Here is a 23,421-nt window from a genome sequence, read left to right on the forward strand (position 1 = left end):
CTAAGTTTTTTCTCCAGTATTCAGGACATGCTTATATTAAAAAAAATGATTCATTATCTGATATTCAAATTAATGGGACTTCTCTACCTTATATCTAGAGTACAGTTGTTAAGACAGGGCTTCACATAGCCAAAGATGACTTTGAACTGACCCTCCTGCTGTCACCCCCCAAGTGCTGGGACTACAGGTGTGTGCCACCACACCCAGTTTATGCAGCGCTGGGGACTGAACCCACAGCTTTGTGCACGCTAGGCATTCCTTACATGAGTATAAAAAAATTTGTCTTTGAGACAGAGTTTCACTATGTAGCCCAAACTGGCCTCCAATTCACAGAGATCTGCCTACCTCGGCCTCCCAAGTGCTGGGATTAAAAGCAGGCACCACCACGCCCCACAAAATATAAAGCAGGTTTGGTGGCGCACACCTGCCTGTAATCCCAGCTGCTTTGGAACCTGAAACAGGAGGATCTTGACTTCAAGGCTACCTTGTGGGACCATGTCTCAAAAATGAAAAAGGAAAACTGACCAGCGAGATGTCTTAGTGAGTAAAAATGCTTGGTGTGCAAGCCTGGTGCCCTGAGTACAATTCCCAGAACCCACAGTAGAAGGAGAGAACTGACTTCTGACCTCCACACACACTCTGTGGCACATACATATCACATGTGGGTGCATACATGTACATGTACTTGTGCACACGTGCACGTGCACAGCCCCTCAATAATAATAAAATAATAATAATAATAATAAATAGTAATAAATAATAATAAAATAAAAATAGTATCCCTAAATCTTCACTTCCATTTCTTTTTTACATTTTTATTTATTCATATTTTACGTATGAGTGCTCTGCATGTATGCATGTATGCCAGAAGAGCGTATCAGATTACACAACCTATTACAGATGGTTGTGAGCCACCACATGAGTGCTGGGAATTGAACCAGGTCTCTAGAAGAGCAGCCAGGGCTCTTAACCACTGAGCCATCTCTCCAGCCCCTCACTTCCATTTCTTATTGGTTTTGTTGTCTTGGCTGTTGGTCCCTGGGGATACCCCTTGGCTGAAAAAGGAAATTTTAGGATTTGTCACTTTAGAAAACACAACACCAAAACTCTTGCAGGTCACTTCTGCTAATTGGAAACTGGAAGACTTGGCTTAGAGAAAAGACTGCATACTGGCCAACAAAATATTAATGGATGCTTTCAGCACGTGGGCAAATGCTTGATTAGTGTCAGCTCTCAGGCGAGGTCATCACTGTTAACAACCAAAGACTCTTTTCTCCCTGTCTACAGCCAAGGCTTCTGTGCCAGACCCCGTAGAAGCCAAAGCCTGTCCATGGAGGGATGCTGGGGATTGGAGGTGACCAATGGCTCAAAGAGCGGCTTGGAGTTCAACCCGATGAAGGACTACATGATCCTGAGTGATGCCCAGAAGATAGCTGTGGCGGTGCTGTGTACCCTGCTGGGCCTGCTAAGTGCCCTGGAGAATGGGGCAGTGCTGTATCTCATCCTGTCCTCCCAGCGGCTCCGCAGGAAGCCCTCGTACCTGTTCATCGGCAGCTTGGCTGCAGCCGACTTCCTGGCCAGTGTGATCTTTGCCTGCAACTTCGTTATTTTCCATGTCTTCCACGGCGTTGACTCCAAGTCCGTCTTCCTGTTGAAGATTGGCAGTGTGACCATGACCTTCACAGCCTCTGTGGGCAGCCTGCTGCTGACTGCTGTGGATAGATATCTATGTCTGTGCTACCCACCCGCGTACAAAGCTCTAGTCACCCGTGGGAGGGCACTGGTGGCCCTTGGTGTCATGTGGGTCCTCTCAGCATTGATCTCCTACCTGCCACTCATGGGATGGACTTGTTGTCCTAGTCCTTGCTCTGAGCTTTTCCCTCTCATCCCCAATGACTATCTCCTGGGCTGGCTCCTATTCATTACCATCCTCTTCGTCGGCATCATCTACACCTATGGCTATGTTCTCTGGAAAGCCCACCAGCACGTAGCCAGCTTGGCAGAGCATCAGGACAGGCAGGTGCCTGGGATAGCCCGGATGCGGCTAGATGTGAGGTTGGCCAAGACCCTGGGGCTGGTACTGGCTGTTCTGCTGATATGCTGGTTCCCTGCATTGGCTCTTATGGGCCATAGCCTGGTCACCACACTGAGTGACCAGGTCAAGGAGGCCTTTGCCTTCTGTTCCATGCTGTGCCTGCTTAACTCTATGGTCAACCCTATCATTTATGCCCTTCGAAGTGGAGAGATCCGCTCTGCTGCTCAGCACTGCCTGGTAGGCTGGAAGAAGTATCTACCAGGCTTCGGGCCTGAGGGAAAGGAAGACGTGCCAAGGTCCTCAGTTACAGAGACAGAGGCTGATGTGAAAACCACCGCCGTGCCTGGTTCCAGAAGTCCGGGCTGCTCCAATTGCTGACGGCACCATTTTTCCTATTGGAAACAGCCTGAGTGAGAAATCAGCTCACTCCCTCAAGGAGAGGGGCATCCCAGATCCTGAATCTTTCTGGAATCAGCTCTAGGGGACTGGACACAGACCCCTTTATGCAGGGAGTGCTTGACTTCATGGCTGGAGGTCATGTCTACCTGCACAGACCATGGCAGGCTCTCTTCACATCAAGTCAGGAGGGACCAAGAAGCCAGAGGGGCCTCCAGGGACCGTAATAAAGGATTCATAGACTATCTGAGAAGATGAAGGACCTGTTCTCCTGGGATTACAGAGTACCCTGGCCATTGTGGTCACTGCCCGCAAATTCATCAGTGTCCACGTCTTCTATGGTGTGGATTCCAGGCTGTCTTGCTGAAGACTGGCAGTGAGTTCTGGTTCCTGCTTCATTGTTTGGGACTCGGTAGCTGTAAAGCTATGTGAGGGTCCACCTTCAGGTCACCCTTGCCTCTTGAAGATAAAGAATTACAGTGTGCTGAGGATCAAGGATGTTGACTCAGACAGTCACAGGCCGTCAGCTCAGGGTGTCTTGTTGGGCAAGGGCCCTCCTGATACCCTGATAAGCCTTGAAGTCATTTCAACTTTAGGTCCTTGGGGACCCAGAGGAAGCTGGGTTCACTGGAGGTACAGAATCTTCAGGGAACTGCACTGACCTTGTGACATTCTGCTGTGTGTAGTGTGGCAGTATCCCTGCTAGCCTAGCTCCAGTAAAATGCAAGATATTCTCAAAGATTCTCTGGGTCCTGGATTGCTCCCAGTGATGCTCAACTTAGCCTCCTTGCCTCTTCCACACTCTGGTCCTGCAGGTAGAGGGAGCTGGGGAGGGGAGACTTCTTGCAGTGGTCCAGGCACAGGCTGACATCCTCTATCCTCAGCCCCATGCTGTGTCCCCAGGTACCTGAATTTTACCTTCACCAAGGGGCATCCCCAACAGAGGGAGGTTCAAGACACTGCTGGTGGCAGGAGGGGTAGCCTGGGGACCACAGCACAGTGAAGGGAAAGCTATCCATTAAATGTCATTTAACACTTACAGAGCAATGCCCATTTGCTCCTTCATCTGCGACATAAATATGTGTGTGTGGGCTTCGGGCCAGTCCTGGATATCCCGTCGTAAGGAGACGGACCTCATATGGGGCTTGCAGTCTACATTCTGATAAGAAGTGAGTCAGGGCCGGGCAGTGGTGGCGCACGCCTTTAATCCCAGCACTCGGGAGGCAGAGCCAGGCGGATCTCTGTGAGTTTGAGGCCAGCCTGGGCTACCAAGTGAGTTCCAGGAGAGGCGCAAAGCTACACAGAGAAACCCTGTCTCGAAAAAAAGAAGTGAGTCAGGGATGCTGAGCCTGGAGGCAAAGGACTATCAATTCTAGCTCCTTAACAGGTTGAGACAGGAAGTTCCTAAGTTCAAAACCTGCCTGAGCTGTACATGGAGTTCAAGTTCAGTTTAGGCAAGTTGGTGGGATCCAGTATCAAAATGAAAAAAATAAACGAAGGGCTGGAGCTGGGCACAGTGGTGCACAAATACAACCCTTATGTTCAGGTAGGTAGAACTGCTGAAAGTTTAAGGTCAGCCTCACATAGATGAAAAACTGTCTTTTTTTTTAATGTGTAGGGGTGTTTTGCTGCATGTATGTCTATGTACCACATGTATGTCTGGTGTTCACAGAGACCAGAAGAGGGCATCAGATCCCTTAGAATTGGTGTTACCAGACAGTGGTAAGCTGCCATGTGGATGCTGGGAATCAAACCTGGGTCCTCTGGAAGAACAGCCAATGCTTTTAACCTCTAACCATCTCTCAGGCCCTGAACCCAGCTCTTAAACACTTTCTCCTTTTGCTTTAAGTAGAGAGGCAGCGTTTATGAAAGGGAAGAGGAAGGCAAGGGCCTTGGGTAGAGATGGGAAATAGCCTTGTTGTTTAGATGATGATCCAGCCAGTGAGGAGACCTGCCGATTGCCCAGAGAAACCAATGAGGTCCAGTGCAAAAAACTCAGCCTCCCTAGTAATACAGGTCTGTCCACTCTGCTACAGACCCTCCCACAGGCCTCTACAAGACGACATTTTGGTTTCTCTGTGGGGTCAAATGAAGGACATAGTACCCCATTTTATTCTCCCCAAGACAAGTTCTGTGCATCAAAAGTCATTGCAAATTCTAACCGCTGTTTGGAAGGACGAAGGGGGAGAAGTTGATCTTTTTTAAAGTCCTCTGTGCTTAGTGTTTTAGAGCGTATTTCATCATTAACTTGGCATGGAAGAAACAGAAAATACCCCATGTTTCCTCATTACTCCCTAAAGGAGGAAGCACTTGGTCTGCCAACATAAACCCTGATTTTCTCCAAGGTGCCAGACAGAGTGGGTGGAGAGATGGCTTCCACCGCTGTGGATTCTGGTACCACCTTTGGCCTACACTTTCGTGATCCTGGGCACCCCCCCCCACCCCACCCCCCCACCCCCCGCCCTTCTCCTTGTCTTGATTTCCCCCTCGATCAGTTGGGAAAGGTAGGGAAGAGGATGCCCTCAAGGAGCCGTAAACCTCTTATTGCTCTAACATGTGGTGGTTGCCTCAGCAACCATGGAGCCAGCCGGTTGTGCCACATGGACCATGTGACTTCTGGCTTGCATACTTCCTGCAGCTATACACACACACACACACACACACACACACACACACACACACACACACACCATTGGGTGTGTGCTGACAGTAGAGGAACCAGGTAGCTTGTCAAACAAGTTTTGCAGAGGTTCCTGGGGCAAGGGGGTCTCTTGGCTCTCAAGTTTCTGGTCCTGCTATTCTAAAAATCGTGTCCCAGTGGCCCTCTGTAGGCTTGTTGGGCGGCGCTGGATTGAACTCCAGGCCTTCCAACATGCTAAGTAAGTGCTCTACTCCTGAACTACACCCCAGCTCCTGGGTGTAGAAGCTAAGCTCTCTGAGAGGCCCTCAGGGGTTTTAGGGTGCAGCTCAGTGCTAGAGTGCTTCCTTTGCATGGTCAAATCCCTGGGGTTCAAAGGCCAGTACTGCATAAAACCAGGAGTAGTGGTGCCATTCCGACCAGCACTCAGAGGTAGAAGCAGGAGGATCAGGAATTCAAGGTCATCCTAGCTGTAAGTTCGAGGCCAGCCTGAGCTGCATGAGACGCCCCCCCCTTATCTCAAAATGAATTTAAGTTACAATTTAAAATTAAATTAAAATGTTGAAATGCCTCAGAGTTCTCAGAGTAAGTTCAATAAACAAGAGACAGGCCAAAATAACCACGTCTGCCCTTCCTCTTTCAGGAGCCATTTCTCTCTCTTCATAAAGTTTCTACCTCGTTATTTCTCTATCTTATGCAACTCGGCAATCGGCTAAGCGCCACCTGCCGTCAAAGAAACCATGGCTCCTAATTAGCCACTAAATAAAACAATCCGGTTTCAGCCTTCTCCTGAGGATTAGGGCAATAACATGGGTTACTCCCTTTTCTCCGCACTCCCTGAGACTTTCCCGCTTACGGGAACCGGGCAATCAAGTCCCTAGCGGAGACTGTGGAGTTTAAATTCAACAGATCAACGCCTCTTTGCGTCCTTCTCTCATTCAACGCCAGAGGGCGCTCCAGAGATGGCGCCTCAGACGGCACACGGGACCACAAGATTGACCCCGCCCCCTTTCCCTTCCGAGCCAATCGTCACTCAGAGAGGCGGAGCTACTGGACAGCGCCTGCGCGTTAAGAGGGACGGTGCGGGCACGGAAGCAGGGATGTGGGGGCTGAAAAGTGAAGGGCGGGCGGTGGGTATCACGCTGCTGCTGCTGCTGCTGCTGGCTCCTGCGGCCCAGGCAGTGGCCCAGCGCCGCTACGCCGCGAACTGGCAGAGCCTGGACTCTCGGCCACTGCCCAGATGGTTTGACGAGGCCAAGTTCGGGGTGTTTGTGCACTGGGGGGTGTTTTCGGTGCCCGCCTGGGGCAGCGAGTGGTTCTGGTGGCACTGGCAGGGCGAACGGAATCCAGCCTATGAGCGCTTTATGAGAAAAAACTACCCGCCCGGCTTCAGCTACGCCGACTTCGGACCGCAGTTCACGGCGCGCTTCTTCCACCCGGACCAGTGGGCCGAACTCTTCCAGGCTGCCGGGGCCAAGTGAGTGCGGGCGGGGCGCGAGGCGGGACAGGGCAAGCCCACGGCCGGCGCTGCCTGACCGCGGAAGGCCCCGCACCCCGCGTTCTGCATCCTGGAGGATGGAGCATTAATGCTAAAGAAGAGAGTCCTACTGGGGATTAGTTTTAAAAATGAAGGCGGGGAAGCACTGGGTACTATAACAGTATGGAGAGAGACCAGAGCCAGACTACACCCGGTGTCTCTTCTAAAAGGGCTGGAACACAGCCTGGAATCCTGTCAGTTGTAGACCTGGACCAGTCGTCACCTTAGGCTACCTGCAGCGTCCGTGGAAGATTATAAAACGAAGCCGCCCGAGTTCCTTGTAGCCCTGTGTCTCTACATGGAGAAGGAAGGATGGGAGTTTTGGGTTCTCCCTCACCTCCTCACTTCCTTGTGGTCGAACTTTAAGGAGGGATGGGGTTGTTTGGGCAGAGCCTTCCAGAGGAAGTATGTTTTGAGAGCCCTAAGGCAGAGAATTTTAGCTGTCCTCGGGACTGATGGGTTTGGCCACTGGGAAGGCAGCCGGTAAAATAGTAAGATGGTGGCGGGAAGACTCCTGCTTCTGGCTTAGAGCAGCCCTCCACTCCCATTGATGTTTCTGCCATCCTCCAGGTTTCAGTTTGCTCTGGACCTTGTTTTTTTTTTTTTTTTTTTTACTGAAGGGAAACGCTGTGTATAGTAGTTGCCATTATAAGTATGGTGGTGCACGCCTTTAATCCCAGCACTCGGGAGGCAGAGGCGGGCGGATCTCTGTGAATTTTGAGGCCAGCCTGGGCAACAAAGCAAGTTCCAGGATAACCAGAACTGTTACACAAAGAAACCCAGTCTCAAAAAACAAAAACAAAAACAAACAAACAAAAAAGTATTTGCCATTACATGCCATTACAGGAATACAAGGCCTGAGGAAACAGGAGTCTATCTTTTAGCGAGCATCTCTGAGGTCCATAATTTACAAATAAAAATGGTGAACTCCAGCCTCTTTCCAGACTCCCTGTTTAGTGAATGAGGTCACTAGCCCAGAGAGGAAGGAGTCTGGTGTCCTAGACTGCAGATCTTGTGACCTGGAGATAAGGCTCTTGACCACTGCACCCAGGGTCCGCAAGCCCTACCCAGAAGGACTAGTTGTTAAAACAAGCAGCTTCTGTCTGTCATCTGCTCTTGCCAACAGAGTAGGGCAGAGGGTTGAAGAAAGTTCATTACTTACGCCCAGAAGGGTTGAGTCTTGTGAGCCAAGGTGCACAATTTTGTCTTGCCACCCTTTCCTCCCCTCTGGGGATCCAGTGCCCTCCTTCCATTATTGAGTCATACCTACAAGGGAATATTGTCACTGTGAAAACATCTTGGTTGTTGCAGTGACTCACCCCAGTACATTTCCTATCATCGAGATCTTTCCACCATACTGGGCAAGGTCATGGTTGTCGCTACCCACTTCCTTTGTTTTTATTTGGTTTTGATGTCTACAGGTATGTGGTCCTGACCACAAAGCATCATGAAGGCTTCACAAACTGGCCAAGTCCTGTGTCTTGGAACTGGAACTCAAAGGACGTGGGGCCCCATCGTGATTTGGTTGGTGAGCTGGGAGCTGCTGTTCGGAAGAGGTACGTGTCTGTAGATAGCTAGCCTTCCTACGGTCTTAACCATCCATCCCTCCAGAAGCGTCTCGTCTTGTTTGTCTGCTGGGGGCATATTTAGCCATTGAGAAGGTGGGCTCCCAGACTTGGAGTTTGAGATTTGGCAGTTTTCACAGGTCCAAAGGTGATACAATGGAAAAAGGTCACAGTGGGATGAAGGACACTCAGCGTAGACTATGATGGTCCATTTGCAGCCTGCTAAAGATTCCCATGGAAACTTTCAATACAGAGCCTTTTCTTCCTTATTTATTTATTTATTTATTTATTTATTTATTTATTTATTTATTTATTTATTTCAAGACAGAGTTTCTTTGTGTAGCCTTGGCTATCCTGGAACTCGCTCTGTAGACCAGGCTAACCTCAAACTCACAGAGATCCACCTGCCTCCACCCGCTGAGTGCTGGGATTAAAGGCCTGAGCCACCACTTCCCAGCTTAGAGCCTTTTCCAGAATGTGACAGGCCAGGGACTGGGTCTCACCTTTCTCCTCAGTAGCCGCCAGCACCCACCCAGCACAGAGCTGTTCAGGCCTGAGGGCAAGCTCTGATAATGGCAGATTGCATTCGGTGATTCTAGCACTTGGGAGGCAAAGGCAGGAGGGTCAGGAGTTCAAGGCTGGCCTTAGATATAGACTGAGTTTGAGGCTAGCCTGGACTATAGAAGATTGTATCTCAAAGGGCTAAATAAAAATAATAGTAGGAATTAATTTCTCAATATAGAAGCAGTAGGAAGTGGCAGAGATAGGATGGTTTTGGGTTTTGGAGCTGACGAACACAAGACCTCATGAATATTAAGTGGTTGCTCTTCCACTGAATACATTAGTTACTTCTGTGTCGGTGACCGCCATACCTGTTAGAAACAACTTCTGGGAAGAAAAGTTGATTTTTAGAGGGTTTCGGTCCATCATGGTGGGGCACGTGCATTCATGGCAGCCACACACTGTGGTAGAGGTTATTTGTTTACCTAAACATGATGAGGGAGCAGACAGGAATGACAGGCAGTTTGCTTCAGAGCACTCGTGACCGCTCACTTCTGCCAGCATGTCCCGCCTTGTAAAGGTTCGGCAGATTTCCAAAATAGCACCATCAGCCAGGGAACAAGCCTTCAAAACGTGAGCCTGGGGGAGACATTGCAGACGCAAACCGTAACACAGAGCCGCATCCCCAGCCGCCGGCCGTGGGATGGAACCTGGACTCAGGGATTCAGGTTTGGAACCCTGCTGGCTGGCTGTGCTTTGCCGCTAAGAAAGAAAAGGACTTTGGGTTGTGACTTGGTAAGTGTGGCCTCCTGTATGAGGGATAGGCTGACTGTCTGCTTGTGAAAGTCATCAAGTGTGGTTGGAACCCAGCCATGCCTTGTATCACACACTGCCACGCACTGTCTCATGGAACATGTTGAGAGCTGAGATGGAGGCCACAGCTTGCCAAGTCCAATGAACTTCCTGTTCCTTTAAGAATGCATTTGCTGACTCTTGTGACCAGCTTGGTGTTCTGTGCCCCATGAAGCACTTGCCCAAAAATCCTGCCGGAAATGTCCGTCTGATCTTAGACGGGGATAAGATATGGACTTTGGAAGTAGCCATTTTCTTCTGGTTTGGTTTGGTTTTACAAGACGGGACCTTGTTCTGTATCCCTGGAGAGCTTGGAACTTGCTCTGCAGACTAGGCTGCTTTCTATCTTGAAGCAGATCTCTTGCCTCTGCCTTCCCGGTACTGGGGTCCAGGCCTGTGGCAACATGCCCAGCCTCAGTAGGCTGGAATGGTAGCGTCTTTGTAAATGGTTAATCCCCGAGTCACATGCTGAAATCCTCCTCTCCAGTTCTTTCTTGTCTGTGCTTTGCTGTGTTATTTTCTTCATTACCTGCATTATAGTGTCTGCATAGACCCATATCTTAATGAACTGTAGTAATTGTACATTTTTATGAGGCACAGTGTGACATGCTCGAAGTGTATAATGAACTAATCGGGGTAATTAGCATTTCTAGCTCCTTAATCATTTGTCATTTGTTTGTGTTAGGAACCTTCAAACTCCTTTCTTCTAGTTCTTTAAAAGACATTTAATAGGGGTAGGGATATAGCTTATGACAGAATGCTTACCTAGCTTAGCTGAGGCCCTGGCTTTGATTCCCAGCACCATAAAAAAAGAAGTAAGATTTAAAAAAATGAAATATATACCAAATATGGTGGCATGTGCCTTTAATCCCAGCACTAGGTAGGCAGAGGCTGGTGGATCTCTGGGAGTTTGTGGCTAGCCTGGTCTGCATACCCAGTTCTAGGCCAGCCAGGGCTACATAGTGAGACCCTGTCTCAAAAAAAAGGTCTATTAAATAAATAAAGGATCTCAAATAGCTTAGGCTGACATTAAACCCACTTGGTAGCCAAGAATGACCTTGAACTCCTGATCTTCGTACCTCCCCCTCCTAAGTGCTGACACCACACCCAGCCTTATTTTTTCTCTGCCTAATGCTAGCTGCTGTTGTATTTTCCTGTTTAAGGAACTTACGCTATGGCCTCTACCACTCACTCTTGGAATGGTTCCATCCACTCTACCTGCTTGATAAGAAGAACGGATTCAAAACTCAGCATTTTGTCCGTGCGAAAACAATGCCAGAGCTGTATGACCTTGTTAACAGGTGAGAGACAGAAGGGGCCGGGGCCTGACAACTTGTATTTGAAGTCAGCTGCCTCCAGGATGCTGTTAAGGGCTCCAGCCGGAGGCTGCTGTATAAGGCATCAAAATAATAAAAATGACGTTTGTATTAATGCAAAGCACGTTTCCCCTCCCACCTCTCAGAACTTCTGGACTATGGTCACTTACTAAGCTGCTGCAGTCACAGGGAACCCAGGTGGCAGTGAGTCAAAGTGCCCTCCTCCCTTGCCAGGGTCCCTAGTCAGGACCTTGGAGAGGGGCACTGGTACCTTTGTGATCACAAGCTGTAAGCAGAGCATCCTGAACACAGATCCTGCATGAGACTGTCGTGTCTGGTCTGGGGCTCTGATCTCTCTCACTGTCACAGTGCTGGGGACAGGAAGGAGAGCCGCTGTTGAAACTAGGGTCACCATTCCCAAATTGGAATTTGTTGCCAACGTGCCCCAGGTTTTCTTTCACTTTCGTTATTTAGTGGGGATGATGTCCACAACACATGTGTACAATGAAGTTAATTTTCTCTTTTTACCTTGTGGACCCCAAGGATCAGGGTCATCAGGCTTGATGGCAAGCACTTCCACCCACTGAGGCCCCCCCCCCCCCAGCCCGTTCATAAGCTTTTCCCTTGTGACATCCGGGAGCCACCCCTGGATGAGGGACACTAGTAGTCGAAGGGGCGGCTTCTCTGCCCCGCTTTCATTTTATATGTTTTGTTTCTGTTATGTTTGGTTTCTTTACTTTCTTCCTTTTGGTTTTTCAAGACAGGGTTTCTTTGTGTAACCCTGGCTGTCCTGGAACTGGCTCTGTAGCCCAGGCTGGCCTCGAACTTCAGAGATCCTCCTGCCTCTGCCTCCCTAGTGCTGGGATTAAAGGCGTGCGCCACCACAGCCCAGTGGCTTTTTTTTTTTTTTTTTAGGTTTTATTCATTTATTTATTATGCACACGGTTTTCTGCCTGTATGCCAGAAAAGGGCACCAGATCTCATTATAGATGGTTGTGAGCCACGTGTGGTTGCTGGGAGTTGAACTCAGGACCTCTGGAAGAGCAGTTAGTGCTCTTAACCTCTGAGCCATTTCTCTAGCCCGGCTTTTTTCTTTTAAAAGCTGTGTGGCTTAGAAAAAAAATTGCTTAGTCTCCCTCAATCTCTTTTTTTTTGGGGGGGGGGTGTTTGTTTATTTGTTTGTTTGTTTGAGACAGGGTTTTTCTGTGTAGCCACAGCTGTCCTAAAATTCTCTCTATCTGCCTGCCTCTGCCTCCCGAGTGCTGGAATTAAAGGTGTGCACCACCACCGCCCAGCCCTGGCTCTCTTCTTTACCCCTGGACCCGGGGTTAGTAGTCATGGGCGCTGACGAGGTAAGCTGTGTAGCGCATTTGAAAATCTGCACACAGTGGAAGAGACCACTGTCTCAGTCAGCTTCTAGCCTTAGAGAAGGCTTTCATTCTTGAGACTGGCCTTACTGTGAAGGGCAGTGAAGGTCTGTTGTTGAGCAGGTTCACATTTGTGCTCCAGCGCCTTCAAATCCATGGTACTAAAACGTGCATAATAATGCTTATCTTCGACCTTCACATTTATGCACACTGTAGGCTCACAACAGTAAGAATGTAGAAGGTGCCCTAGGTCCCAGAAGGCCTTTCCAGCCCAACTAGGTAGCTGCCAAGAACATCAGTGTCACGGTTCAAATGTTTACAACACCCACAAAGCAAACATCTTCATTTTGTACTTCTGGAATACCAGGGGCTCACTGTGTGGCCCAGGCGAGCCTCTAATTTGTAATCTCCTGACTCAGGTTCCCAAGTGCTATGATTACAGGCATGAACCACCACACCTGGCTTTTTTTATTTTTTATTTTTTGTTTTTATTTTCGGTCCTGAGGACAGGACCCAGGCCTTAGAACATGCTGGGCAGTGCTCTACCGCTGAACTATACACCCCAGACCATGACCACTGTTACTGTTTTTGTTTTATTTTTTTGTTTGTTTGGTTTTGGTTTTTTTTTTTGTTTTTGTTTTTTTTTTTTTTTTTTTTTGGTTTTTCGAGACAGGGTTTCTCTGTGTAGCTTTGGAGCCTGTCCTGGAATTCACTCTGTAGCCCAGGCTGGCCTCAAACTCACAGAGATCTGCCTGCCTCTGCCTCCCAAGTGCTAGGATTAAAGGCATGCGCCACCACCGCCCGGCTGTTATTGTTTGTTTGTTTGTTTTTTTTTTTTTTTTTTTTGGTGGTTTTTCGAGACAGGGTTTCTCTGTGTAGCTTTGTGCCTTTCCTGGAACTCACTTTGGAGACCAGGCTGGCCTTGAACTCACAGAGATCCGCCTGGCTCTGCCTCCCGAGTGCTGGGATTAAAGGCATGCGCCACCACCGCCCGGCTGTTTTTGTTTTTTAATCACATTTTATTATTTCGTGTCCTGAGTGTGTACTATATGGGCACATATGTGCCACAGCACACACATGGAAGTCAGTCAGTTCTCCTTTCTTGTGCATTCGGGGATCAAACTCAGGTCATCAGACTGGAGAGGCCATCTGGCCTGCCCAAGCACCAACCTCTTTTCCAGAATGTATTTATTATTTATGTGTAGTCTATACAGCCAAGGAGGCCAGAGGGTATCGATTCCCTGTGATGAGAGTTACAGGTGGTTGTGAGCGCCATGTGGGTGCTGGGAACCAAGCCCAGGTCCTCTGCAAGCAGTAAGCCCCCTTACCCCCTGAGCAGTCTCTCCAGCCCTGTGAGCGCCACCCCTAATTGGAGTTAGTTGCTTGAGGGGAAGCAAAGTGTAGATACTGATTACCTTTCTAAATCGGGGGAACAGGGAGATTAGGGGACGTGTACGGAAGCAATGTGTTCTTTGTTGTTGTTGTTATTATTGCTATTGCATTTTAATTTATTTAGGGGGGGTGTGCATGCATGTGCCATGTTGTGCATGTAGAGGTCAGAGGACCACTTGCAGGAGTGGGACTCAGGGATTGAACTTGGGTCATCAGACTTGGCAAGTAGGCCCTTTACATATGGAGCCCTTCAGCAACCCTGCAGTTCTTTTCTTAATTAAAGTTTTTATTTTATATGTATGGCTGTTTTGCTTGCGTGTGTGTCTGTGCACTCTGTGTGTGCCTGGTGCCAACAGAGGCCAGAAGAGGGCATCAGGTCCTGGGGCACTAGAGTTACAGGTGATTGTGAGCCTCCTTGTGGGTGCAGGAATCAAACTTGAGTCCTCTGGAAGAGCAGCCAGTGCTTTTACCTACTCAGCCAGCTCTCGGCACGCCCTCCCTGAGGCTCTTTTAGATTTCTTATCTCTTTAGTTTCTGAGTTGTAATTTTTATGGTACTTTCCAGTCAAGAGACTTTTCTTCTTGATGGGCTAGGAATGGAACCCACGGCCTCACGTGTGGTAGGCAAGTGCCCTGCCACAGAGCCATACTCCCATCTCTAATTTTTGAATATTTGTTGCGAACTCTGACTGAACTAGATATAGATGCAGATAGCAAACCATTCTGATCACGTGTCTTCCAGCTACAAACCCGACCTGATCTGGTCTGATGGGGAGTGGGAGTGTCCTGATACTTACTGGAACTCCACAGCTTTCCTTGCCTGGCTCTATAATGATAGCCCTGTCAAGGTAGGTGATTATCTAACTTACTTCTTAGTGGTTCTGATAAAAGAACATGATGGGCCTAGTGATACTTGGCAGTCATCTCAGCCTGTAGGCCATGGCAGGGGGAATTCACAGCAATCCTCCTGCCTCAGCTTCCCAAGAGCTGGGATTATGGGTGGATGTCACCACTCCTAGCTCTATATCCAAAATTTAAAGGGTACTTGTTGGTTAAGTGGCGCTTGTGGTTGGCCGTTGCCTGTGGCAGCCATGCCAACGGCAGAGAGCGCTGGATGCTGCAGTGGCGCAAGAATCACCAGCCATGGTTACCTTTTAGAGCTTTATTAGGAGAGAGAGAGAGAGAGAGAGAGAGAGAGAGAGAGAGAGAGAGAGAGACCGTGCAGAAGACAGGGGAATAGGAAGGGGGGGGACCGTGGAAGGGCACGCCCGCTTTTTAGGCTGGGACGCCATCGCAGGCTGGTGACGTAGTAAGGACATACTTACAGTACTTAGTTAGCTAAACCCTCCCCAGTCAGTACAGCTAGCTAGTATATTTGCATCTTGTGTTATGGGACTTTTACTGCGTGGCAGAAGTCTTAATCTTTGTGATAGAAAATGTCTGCCGGGTGGTGCCAGGCAGTGGTGACTCACACCTTTAATCCCAGCACTCAGGAGGCAGAGCCAGGCGGATCTCTGTGAGTTCGAGGCCAGCCTGGTCTATGAGCCAGATCCAGGACAGGCACCGAAACTACACAGAGAAACTTTGTCTCGAAAACACCGGGGAGGCGGGCGGGGATGTCAAAAATTTTACATGCTCTAGATTTGTAGGTTTTAAAGAAAAATCTAAGTATAAAGCAGCTTGGTAGTTGGAGGTCTAGCTCAGTGGTAGAGCACTTGCTTAGCATGCAGGGGGCCGTGGATTTAACTCAAACACCAAAACTAAGGTTGGATGAAGATGCCCCGGTGGGTCCCTATCTGTGTGGGTCTTACTGGGTAGTTATTACTAAACTCAGGATATGGGAAGAAGGGGAGAGAGAAGAGAGACACCCTTCCCTGAGTGAAGGATGCTGATTGAGGGTAGTCCTCATGGACTGGAGTGTACTTCACTGCGAGAGCATGTTAACTTATGCAAGGCTTGTGTTCAGGGACTTGCCAAGTCTCAGGGGACTCCCAGATGTGCATTTCATCCCCAGGTAGTTAACGCTGACAGAATGCCAGGGTCTAAATCGTCCACATCTGTCTCCTCTATGAGTCTCGGCTTAAAGTTTAAAGGGCAAACACGAGTCTCTGCTTAAAGTTTAAAGGGCAAACACTATGTTATTCACCGTGGCACCCCTGTCTCTGCCACAGAGAAATAATTATGAGTGAGCAGTTGACTGCCCATCAAGACTTGAGATGGGCCAGGTATGGTGGTGCATGCCTTTAATCCTAGCATTCAGGAGACAGGAGGATCTCTGTGAGTTGAAGCCCAGCCTGGTCTGCACAGTGAGTTCCCAGGCCACTCAGGGCTACATAGTGAGTCTGTCTCAAGAAACAAACAAACAAACAAACAAGGTCTGAGGGGCCTTGTCCATGCCTCCTCTGGTCTGTGCCTCCATGGAGCCAGGTCATCTGCTGCATGAGATGACAGCCACACGTGCCTGAGTAAGGAGAGTCACAGTAAGGGAAAAATGGTAAACCAAGATGCAGCATTGGTGAAGCAAGCAAATGTCATCCACAAATATTTAAAAACCACAGCAAAGTCGGGCAATGATAGCACACACCTTTAATCCCAGCACTTGGGCAGGGGGATCTCTGTGAATTCCAGGGCAGCCTGGTCTACAGAGTGAGTTCTAGGACAGCCAGGGCTACACAGAGATACCCTGTCTCAAAAAACAAAACAACATAACCCTCAGCAAGGGCAAGGGAGAGGGCTCAGTGGTTAGAGCAAGCACTGCTTCAAGTTCCTTTCCCAGCATGCATATAGTGGATCACAACCTCCTGGAACGCCAGTAAAAGCAGCTGGCACCCTCTTCTGGCCTTCCTGGGTACTGCACATGCGCACAGTCTTAGCAAGCAAAACATTCATACACATTTTTTTGATTCATTTATTTACTATATGTGTGTATGTATGTATGTCTGTGTACGTTTATGTGTTCTGTGTGCGTGCAAAAGCCCATAGAGGCCAGAAGAGGGCACCAGATCTCCTGTAACTAGAGTTACAGGTGGTTATGGTCACCGTGTGAGCTGGGAAACAAACCAAGGTCCATTTCGAGAGCAGTAACTGCTCTTAACCATGGAGCCATCTCACCAGACCCCCAAACACGTTTTTAAAAGATGATGTTATTTATGTGAATAGGTGTTTTGTCTGCATGATTTATGTGTGTGCAGGAGCCAGTGGAGGCCAGGAGAGGGTGTTGGATCCTCTGGGACTGGAGTTACAGGAGGTTGAGTCACCATGTGGGTGCTGGGAACCAGGCTCACATCCTTTGTAAGAGCATTAAACACTCGTAACTGGGGCCGTCTCTCCAGCGCCATGAGTGCTGCAGAGTTCCCATGCTTTTACAGCAAGGACTTCGCCCACTGCGCCATCATCCCCTGAGCCCCCAGACCATCTCTAAAACTGCCCCTGCAGGCACACTCCCTCTGTGCATCTCTCGGCTCACTTCCTGGGCTTTGCGGACATTAGAGGCTGGATGCTTCTTTGTCTGAACTCTGTCTTCCACACTGTAGGACGGTAGTCAGCAACTCTGGCTTCTCCGGCTGGGTATCAGCACCGCCCTCATGAGGACAACCAAAACTGTCAGGTTTCCCATGTGTGCCCTTTAGAGCAGTAGCCCCAGGGGAAACCACTAATGTAGTCCTGCTGTTCTTCCTTCCAACGCATCTGCATTGCATAAAGGAGCAGGAGGTGCTGCTCCAGTGACCCCGTTCTCCTTCCCCTTAGGATCAGGTGGTAGTGAATGACCGGTGGGGTCAGAACTGCTCCTGTCATCACGGAGGATACTACAACTGTCAAGATAAATACACGCCACACAGCTTGCCAAGCCACAAGTGGGAGATGTGCACCAGCGTGGACAAGTCGTCCTGGGGCTATCGGCGTGACATGACCTTGTCTACCGTTGCCAATGAAAATGAAATCATTGAGGTAAGAGCACTCCACCGTGGTGGTTTTAACTGCTTACCTCAAAGCAGCCCTCTGACTCAGGGTAGGGTTGCTAGAACCTGCTTGGGCCACAGTACTCAGAGACAAACCTCTCCTAAGCACATTGTCATTATCGCTGTTACAGAGAAGCAGGTTGTGCCTTTTTTTTTCTTTCTTTTTTGTTTTTCTTTTTTGTCTTTTTTTGAGACAGTTTTCTCTGCATAGCCCTGGCTGTCCTGGAATTCGCTTTGTAGAACAGACTGGCCTCGAACTCACAGAGATCTGCCTGCCTCTGCCTCCCTAGTGCTGTGATTAAAGGCGTGCGCCACCATATCTGGCTGAAACCTTTTTTAATTACATCTATTTATTTGTTTTTGGGTGGGGGCAAGTGTGTGCCACAGTGCACATGGAGAGGTCAGCAGTCATCCTGACGGTCACTTCTCTCCTTCCATCCTGTGAGTCCTGGGCATCGAACTTAGGTCATTCATCTTGGTTGGCTTGGCAGTCTTCTCAGCTACAGGGAAAGCTTTATCTACAGAGGTGTTCTTTCCAGAACTTTCCTTCCTTTTTCTTCTTTGTTGGGAGGGTGTATGTGCATATGTACATGTGTTTGTGCATATGTGTTTGTGACGGGCACAACCGGAGGTGTGATTCCTCAGGTTCCATCTATGAGGGAGGGGCAAGATCTCCTACTAGCCTGGAACTGGCCATTCAGCTGACTCTCTGGCCAGGAAGCCACGGCAAGCCTTTGTTTCTGCTCCCCAGGACGAAGATTACAAGCGCACACTACACTACAACCTCCAGATTTTGTTGGTGTTTGTTGATTTGGGTGTGTTTTGTTTGAACATGAGTTCTGAGGATGAACTTAGGTCTTCTTGCTTATAAGGCAAGCACTCACCCTCTGGGCCATCATCGTCCAAGCGCCTTCCCAGGAGTGTTTTCAGTTAGCACATGAGTGCCTTCCGTTTCTTGGAACTATAGTCGGTAATTCAGTAGGCAGGAGGACTCTCTGAGCACTACGGTACAGAAGAGTGCTCAGCTGGCTGGGGCTGGGGTGGCGGGATGGAGTGCCACATACAGCTGCAGCTTAGGGAGACGTGTGCCGTCATGCTTGGCTCTAAAGTGTAACTCACCTTCCCTTTTTCCCTTTGCAGTGCTAAGGATTGAACCCAGGGCTTTTCTTCTCTTGATGTCCCTTCCTGTCTGAATATTCTAGACACCATGCCAGGCTTGGTAGTCAGGCCTCAGCTTTCATTGTCTTTGCTCTCTTTAGGAATTGGTTCAGACAGTAAGTCTGGGAGGCAACTATCTTCTCAACATTGGACCAACTAAGGATGGACTGATCGTTCCCATCTTCCAAGAAAGACTTCTTGCTGTGGGCAAGTGGCTGCAGATCAACGGGGAGGCCATCTATGCCTCCAAACCCTGGAGAGTGCAGTCCGAAAAGAACGTGACAATTGTGTGGTGAGCCTTGTCTTCTTGTACATCAGGAGGAGGATTGACGATAGCTGTGTTTTCAGTTCTGCGTGAGAGTACAGCCAAAGTGAAAGAATAAATAGCAAGAGATGATGATGGATGGATGGATGGATGGATGAATGGATGGATGGATGGGTGGGTGGGTGGATGGATGGGTGGGTGGATGGGTGGGTGGGTGGATGGATGGGTGGGTGGATGGGTGGATGGATGGGTGAGTGGATGGGTGGATATATGGGGGGTGGCAAAATATCATCGAACTGGGTAATGCCCAACAGAAATAGATCGTTTGGGGAAACTGATTTATGGCTGGAGCTCCTGTTAGAGGGTGGGTCCTAGGTAGAGCAGAATGGGGCTTCTAACTAAGCAAGTAACAGCAACATCTGTTACTGACATCATCTGACTCTGAGGCTCACAAACACCCAGCAGAAGTGGACTGGGGAAGTTGGGGCAGTCAGCTGGAGTTCCAAATGCACTTTCTCTCCATGGACTCAACTGCCCATGGCTGAACCTCCGGCTTCCCGTTCCCCCTACAGGCACTTTTATATCGGGATAAATAATGGGACCCTGTTGGAGATGGCTGACCTAGCTGTTCTCAGGTTTTGCTCTTGGGCTGTTCTGCTGTTTCCTCCCCTGACAGAGGGTTAGGGGGCAGCCCAGCCCCTCACAAAAGGGGCCTTAGGACACTTTGAGACAAACATATGTGAAATGTGGCCAGGGGCACCCCGCTTCCCCAAGCAGCTTCTTCTTCTTTTTTTTTTTTTTTTTGAGACTGTAACAGTCCTAGCTGTCCTGGAACTCTTTGTAGACCAGGCTGGCCTTGAACTCACAGAGATCCTCCTGCCTCTGCCTCCCGAGTGCTGGGATTAAATTGCCTGCCCCCAAGCCAGCTTCTAAGTGAACTCCAGCAACACTTGACAGTTTATCAGTATGTTGTACATCACACTTGTGATGAGTGCCAACATGGCCCGTGGCTCTTGCTGACCTGGCACACTCTTGGGTCTCTCCATCCTGGTCACAAGGCTGGAAGTTGTCTTGCCTCTTGCTGTAAAATTCCTGTCCCAGCTGGGTTCTGTCTCCAGTCACCCTCCATCCTAAATTCTTCCCGTTCATACCTGGACCTCTAGATCTAGTTCCTCCCCTCCCCGGAGCAGAGGACCAAACCCAGGGCTTTGCACTTGCTAGGCAAGTACTCTACCACTGAGCTAAACCCCCAACCCCTAGATCTAGTTCTTTGATCTTGGACCCCAGTGTCTTCAGTTGCAAAGTGAGTACTGGTACTTAGTCTACTTGCTTTGTAAACTAGGTGACATAATGTGTGTGAGGACCCAGCAGAGCGGCAGGCCTGAGCTCAGCATCCTGTCAAGGGAGACTGGTGTCACACCAGAGCACCTCGCTCTCCCACTGGGGACATGTTAATCCCTGCGGATGAATTTCTGTGAGGTGGCTTTCATCCTGTTTCCTGAGCGGGTCACCATTGCCGGTGTTCTCCTGGTTACACCCTCTGCTGTCTTCTGTGGAACTGGAGTTGAGAAGATTTCAGTCCTAGTGAGCAGGGAGGTTGCTAGTTCATGCTTTGGTGGTGTTGCTGCGTGGGTCATGGTCTCACCATATTCCTTGGCTGTGCCCAACCCCTAGGCTCAAACTATCCTCTTGCCTCAGCCTCCTTAGTAGCTGGGGTTATATGTGTGCATCACCACACCCAGGAGTTCTTGTCTTTGTTTGTTTGTTTTTATATTTGGGGTTTTTTTTTTTGTTGTTGTTGTTGTTTGAGACAGTGTTTCTCTGTAGCCCTGACTGTCCTGGATCTCACTCTGTAGACCAGGCTGGCCTTGAACTCACAGAGATCCGCCTGGCTCTGCCTCCCAGTGCTGGGTGTGTGCCATTGCTGCCTGGCAACAAAGGTTATTGAATCAGCAGGGGAAGGTCTGGAAAACTGCTGCCCAAGGGTTAATTTTAATTTTTTTTTTTTTTTTTTTTTTTTTTTTTTTTTTTTTTTCCGTTTTTCGAGACAGGGTTTCTCTGTGTAGCTTTGCGCCATTCCTGGGACTCACTTGGTAGCCCAGGCTGGCCTCGAACTCACAGAGATCCGCCTGGCTCTGCCTCCCGAGTGCTGGGATTAAAGGCGTGCGCCACCACCGCCCGGCCTTAATTTTAATTTTTAAAGAAATCTTAATCCAGTGAAGAGGATACTAGAGGATTTCAAAGAGTTTTCTAGACCCCTTCCTCCTTCCCTTCCTCTCACTTCCTAGTACTTGAGAACACAAGGTCTTTAATGGGTGAGTTATGTAAAGGGGATTGAGGGTCTGTCAGGGAACACCACTCAGCGTTCGTGGCCCCATGGACAATGGTGTTTCTTTTTTTTTTTTTTCTTTCTTTCTTTATTTATTTTTTTAAAAAAATTTTTATTTTGCAATACAATTCAGTTCTACATATCAACAATGGTGTTTCTTGTTCCCAGGTACACTGCTAAAGACTCAGCAGTTTATGCTACTTTTCTGCACTGGCCAGAAAATGGAATCATAAACCTAAAATCCCCCCAAACGACCTCGACCACAAAGGTAAGGAGGCTCGTGGACCTATAACTTGTCTTTGTTTTATTTCCCAGTGCGTGCTTAAGCATACACTCCACTACTGTACTGATACAGTGGTTGGTTTGTTTGTTTGTTTGTTTGTTTTTGAGCCAGGTTCTCCCCCCCCCCTTCCCTCTCTCTCCTCAAGACAGGGTTTCTCTATCTGTCCTGGATCTCACTCTGTAGACCAGGCTGGCCTTGAACTCACAGAGATCCACCTGCCTCTGCCTCCTGAGGGCTGGGATCAAAGGTGAGCCAGGTTCTTTGTGCAGCCCAGGCTAGCCTCAACCTGTGGTCCTCCTGTCTCCACTTTCCCAGTGCTAAGACTCCGGGCTTATGTCACCATGCCTGGATAGATGTAACTTTTATGAAAAAGCAAAGAAATGAAAGGCAAGCTTTCGCTCCTCCCTTCCTTCCTTCCTTCCTTCCTTCCTTCCTTCCTCGTGTATGGTCCACCAGAGTGTCCCCACTGCCGTGGTCCAGCACACCCGTGAATAACGGGGTCTTTCCATCCCCTTGCTTTCCACAGATAACGATGCTAGGACTGGAGGGAGATTTGACCTGGACCCAGGATCCCCAGGAGGGGGTCCTCATCTCTCTGCCCTCGTTGCCACCCAGCGCTCTTTCCGTGCAGTATGCCTGGACTCTAAAGCTGACAAAAGTGAAGTGATTGTTGTTCGAGAGCAGATGGCCCTGTGCGCGGCTTTGCCTTTCTCTTACAGGACCGTCAGTGCAATAAAGTAGCTTCCCTTCCCCACCCAGTGACGGCTTCCCCAGCCTATTTTAATCAGTGGGACCCTAGTACACTGAGTCGCCGAATGAATCGATTGAAGACGGGAGATCCATTGCTGGCGTCTCTCTGGTGAGCAGAAAGGCCTGGACAGCTCAGCTGAGCTCACCTGTTCCATCACTAGAGTGAAATCTCCCTTTCCGATGACGAGCCAAGTCACCTGTTGCCTGTGGGAGCAGGTCAAAGAGGTCTGGCAAACCCAAGCCCCTGTGCCTTATATTGGTTGTCACTAATCCCGAGGGCATTACACTGGTCCCGAAGGGTTTGCCAGGCTGCCAAGGTCACCTCTTTGGAAGTTTGCAAAGCCAAAGCTCTGGCATTGAGCATGTCTTCAAAGATACTGATGAAGGAATGTGATTCTACCTTGCCCTTTAAAAAAGATGGAAGTAAATTTGTGTGTCAGATTATGTCTACCAAAAGCATGTCATAGTTTTCTTTCCCTAGATTCCGTTTGGGCTGTTTGTAGCCTTTTACTCATTTTCTGGCTTTGTGTGTGTGTGTGTGTGTGTGTGTGTGTGTGTGTGTGTGTGTTTCGAGACAGGGTTTCTCTGTGTAGCCCTGACTGTCCTGGATCTCACTCTGTAGACCAGGCTGGCTTCAAACTCAGAGATCCACCTGCCCCTGCCTCCCAAGTGTTGTGATTAAAGATGTACTCCACCACTGCCCGCCCTACACCCAGATTTTTAAACAATAAAATAGCAAGTAGACTGGAGAGATGGCCCAGCAGAGGATCAGGGCTTGGTTCCTAACACTCATGACAGTTCACAACTGTCTGCAACTCCAGTTCCAGAGAGAAGGCCTGTTGCCCTCTGCTGGCTTCTGTGGGCACTGCACACGTGGTGTACAAACACACACACAGGCAAAACACCCATAAACAAAAATTAATCATTAAGAACAATAGTGTGAATATCTTTATGTCAAGATTTTAAACATGGCTGGGTGTTGGTATCTGTTATAAGTCTAGCACTCAGAAGCAGGGGATAAAGAATTCAAAACCAGGCTCTGGTGTAGACCAAGTTTGAGGCCAGTCTGAGCTACATGA

General features: G+C 49.0%; 2 protein-coding genes across 2 annotated transcripts; both read left to right on the top strand.

Annotated features, from left to right (window-relative positions):
• The first annotated feature begins 1,134 nt into the window (after positions 1-1,134).
• On the top strand, positions 1,135-2,413 carry Cnr2 (cannabinoid receptor 2). The gene has a single exon (XM_059256193.1). It carries the CDS (start codon positions 1,331-1,333, stop codon positions 2,411-2,413), a length of 1,083 nt encoding a protein of 360 aa, XP_059112176.1. The 5' UTR covers positions 1,135-1,330.
• Positions 2,414-6,133: 3,720 nt separating this feature from the next.
• On the top strand, positions 6,134-22,798 carry Fuca1 (alpha-L-fucosidase 1). Its single transcript, XM_059255193.1, has 8 exons — positions 6,134-6,546; positions 8,028-8,162; positions 10,688-10,825; positions 14,341-14,446; positions 17,346-17,546; positions 18,817-19,007; positions 21,478-21,577; positions 22,119-22,798. Exons 1-8 carry the CDS (start codon positions 6,170-6,172, stop codon positions 22,257-22,259), a joined length of 1,389 nt encoding a protein of 462 aa, XP_059111176.1. The 5' UTR covers positions 6,134-6,169; the 3' UTR covers positions 22,260-22,798.
• The last annotated feature ends 623 nt before the right edge of the window (positions 22,799-23,421 follow it).

This window comes from Peromyscus eremicus, chromosome 2, assembly GCF_949786415.1.
Source record: "Peromyscus eremicus chromosome 2, PerEre_H2_v1, whole genome shotgun sequence".
Taxonomy (NCBI): Eukaryota; Metazoa; Chordata; class Mammalia; order Rodentia; family Cricetidae; genus Peromyscus; species Peromyscus eremicus.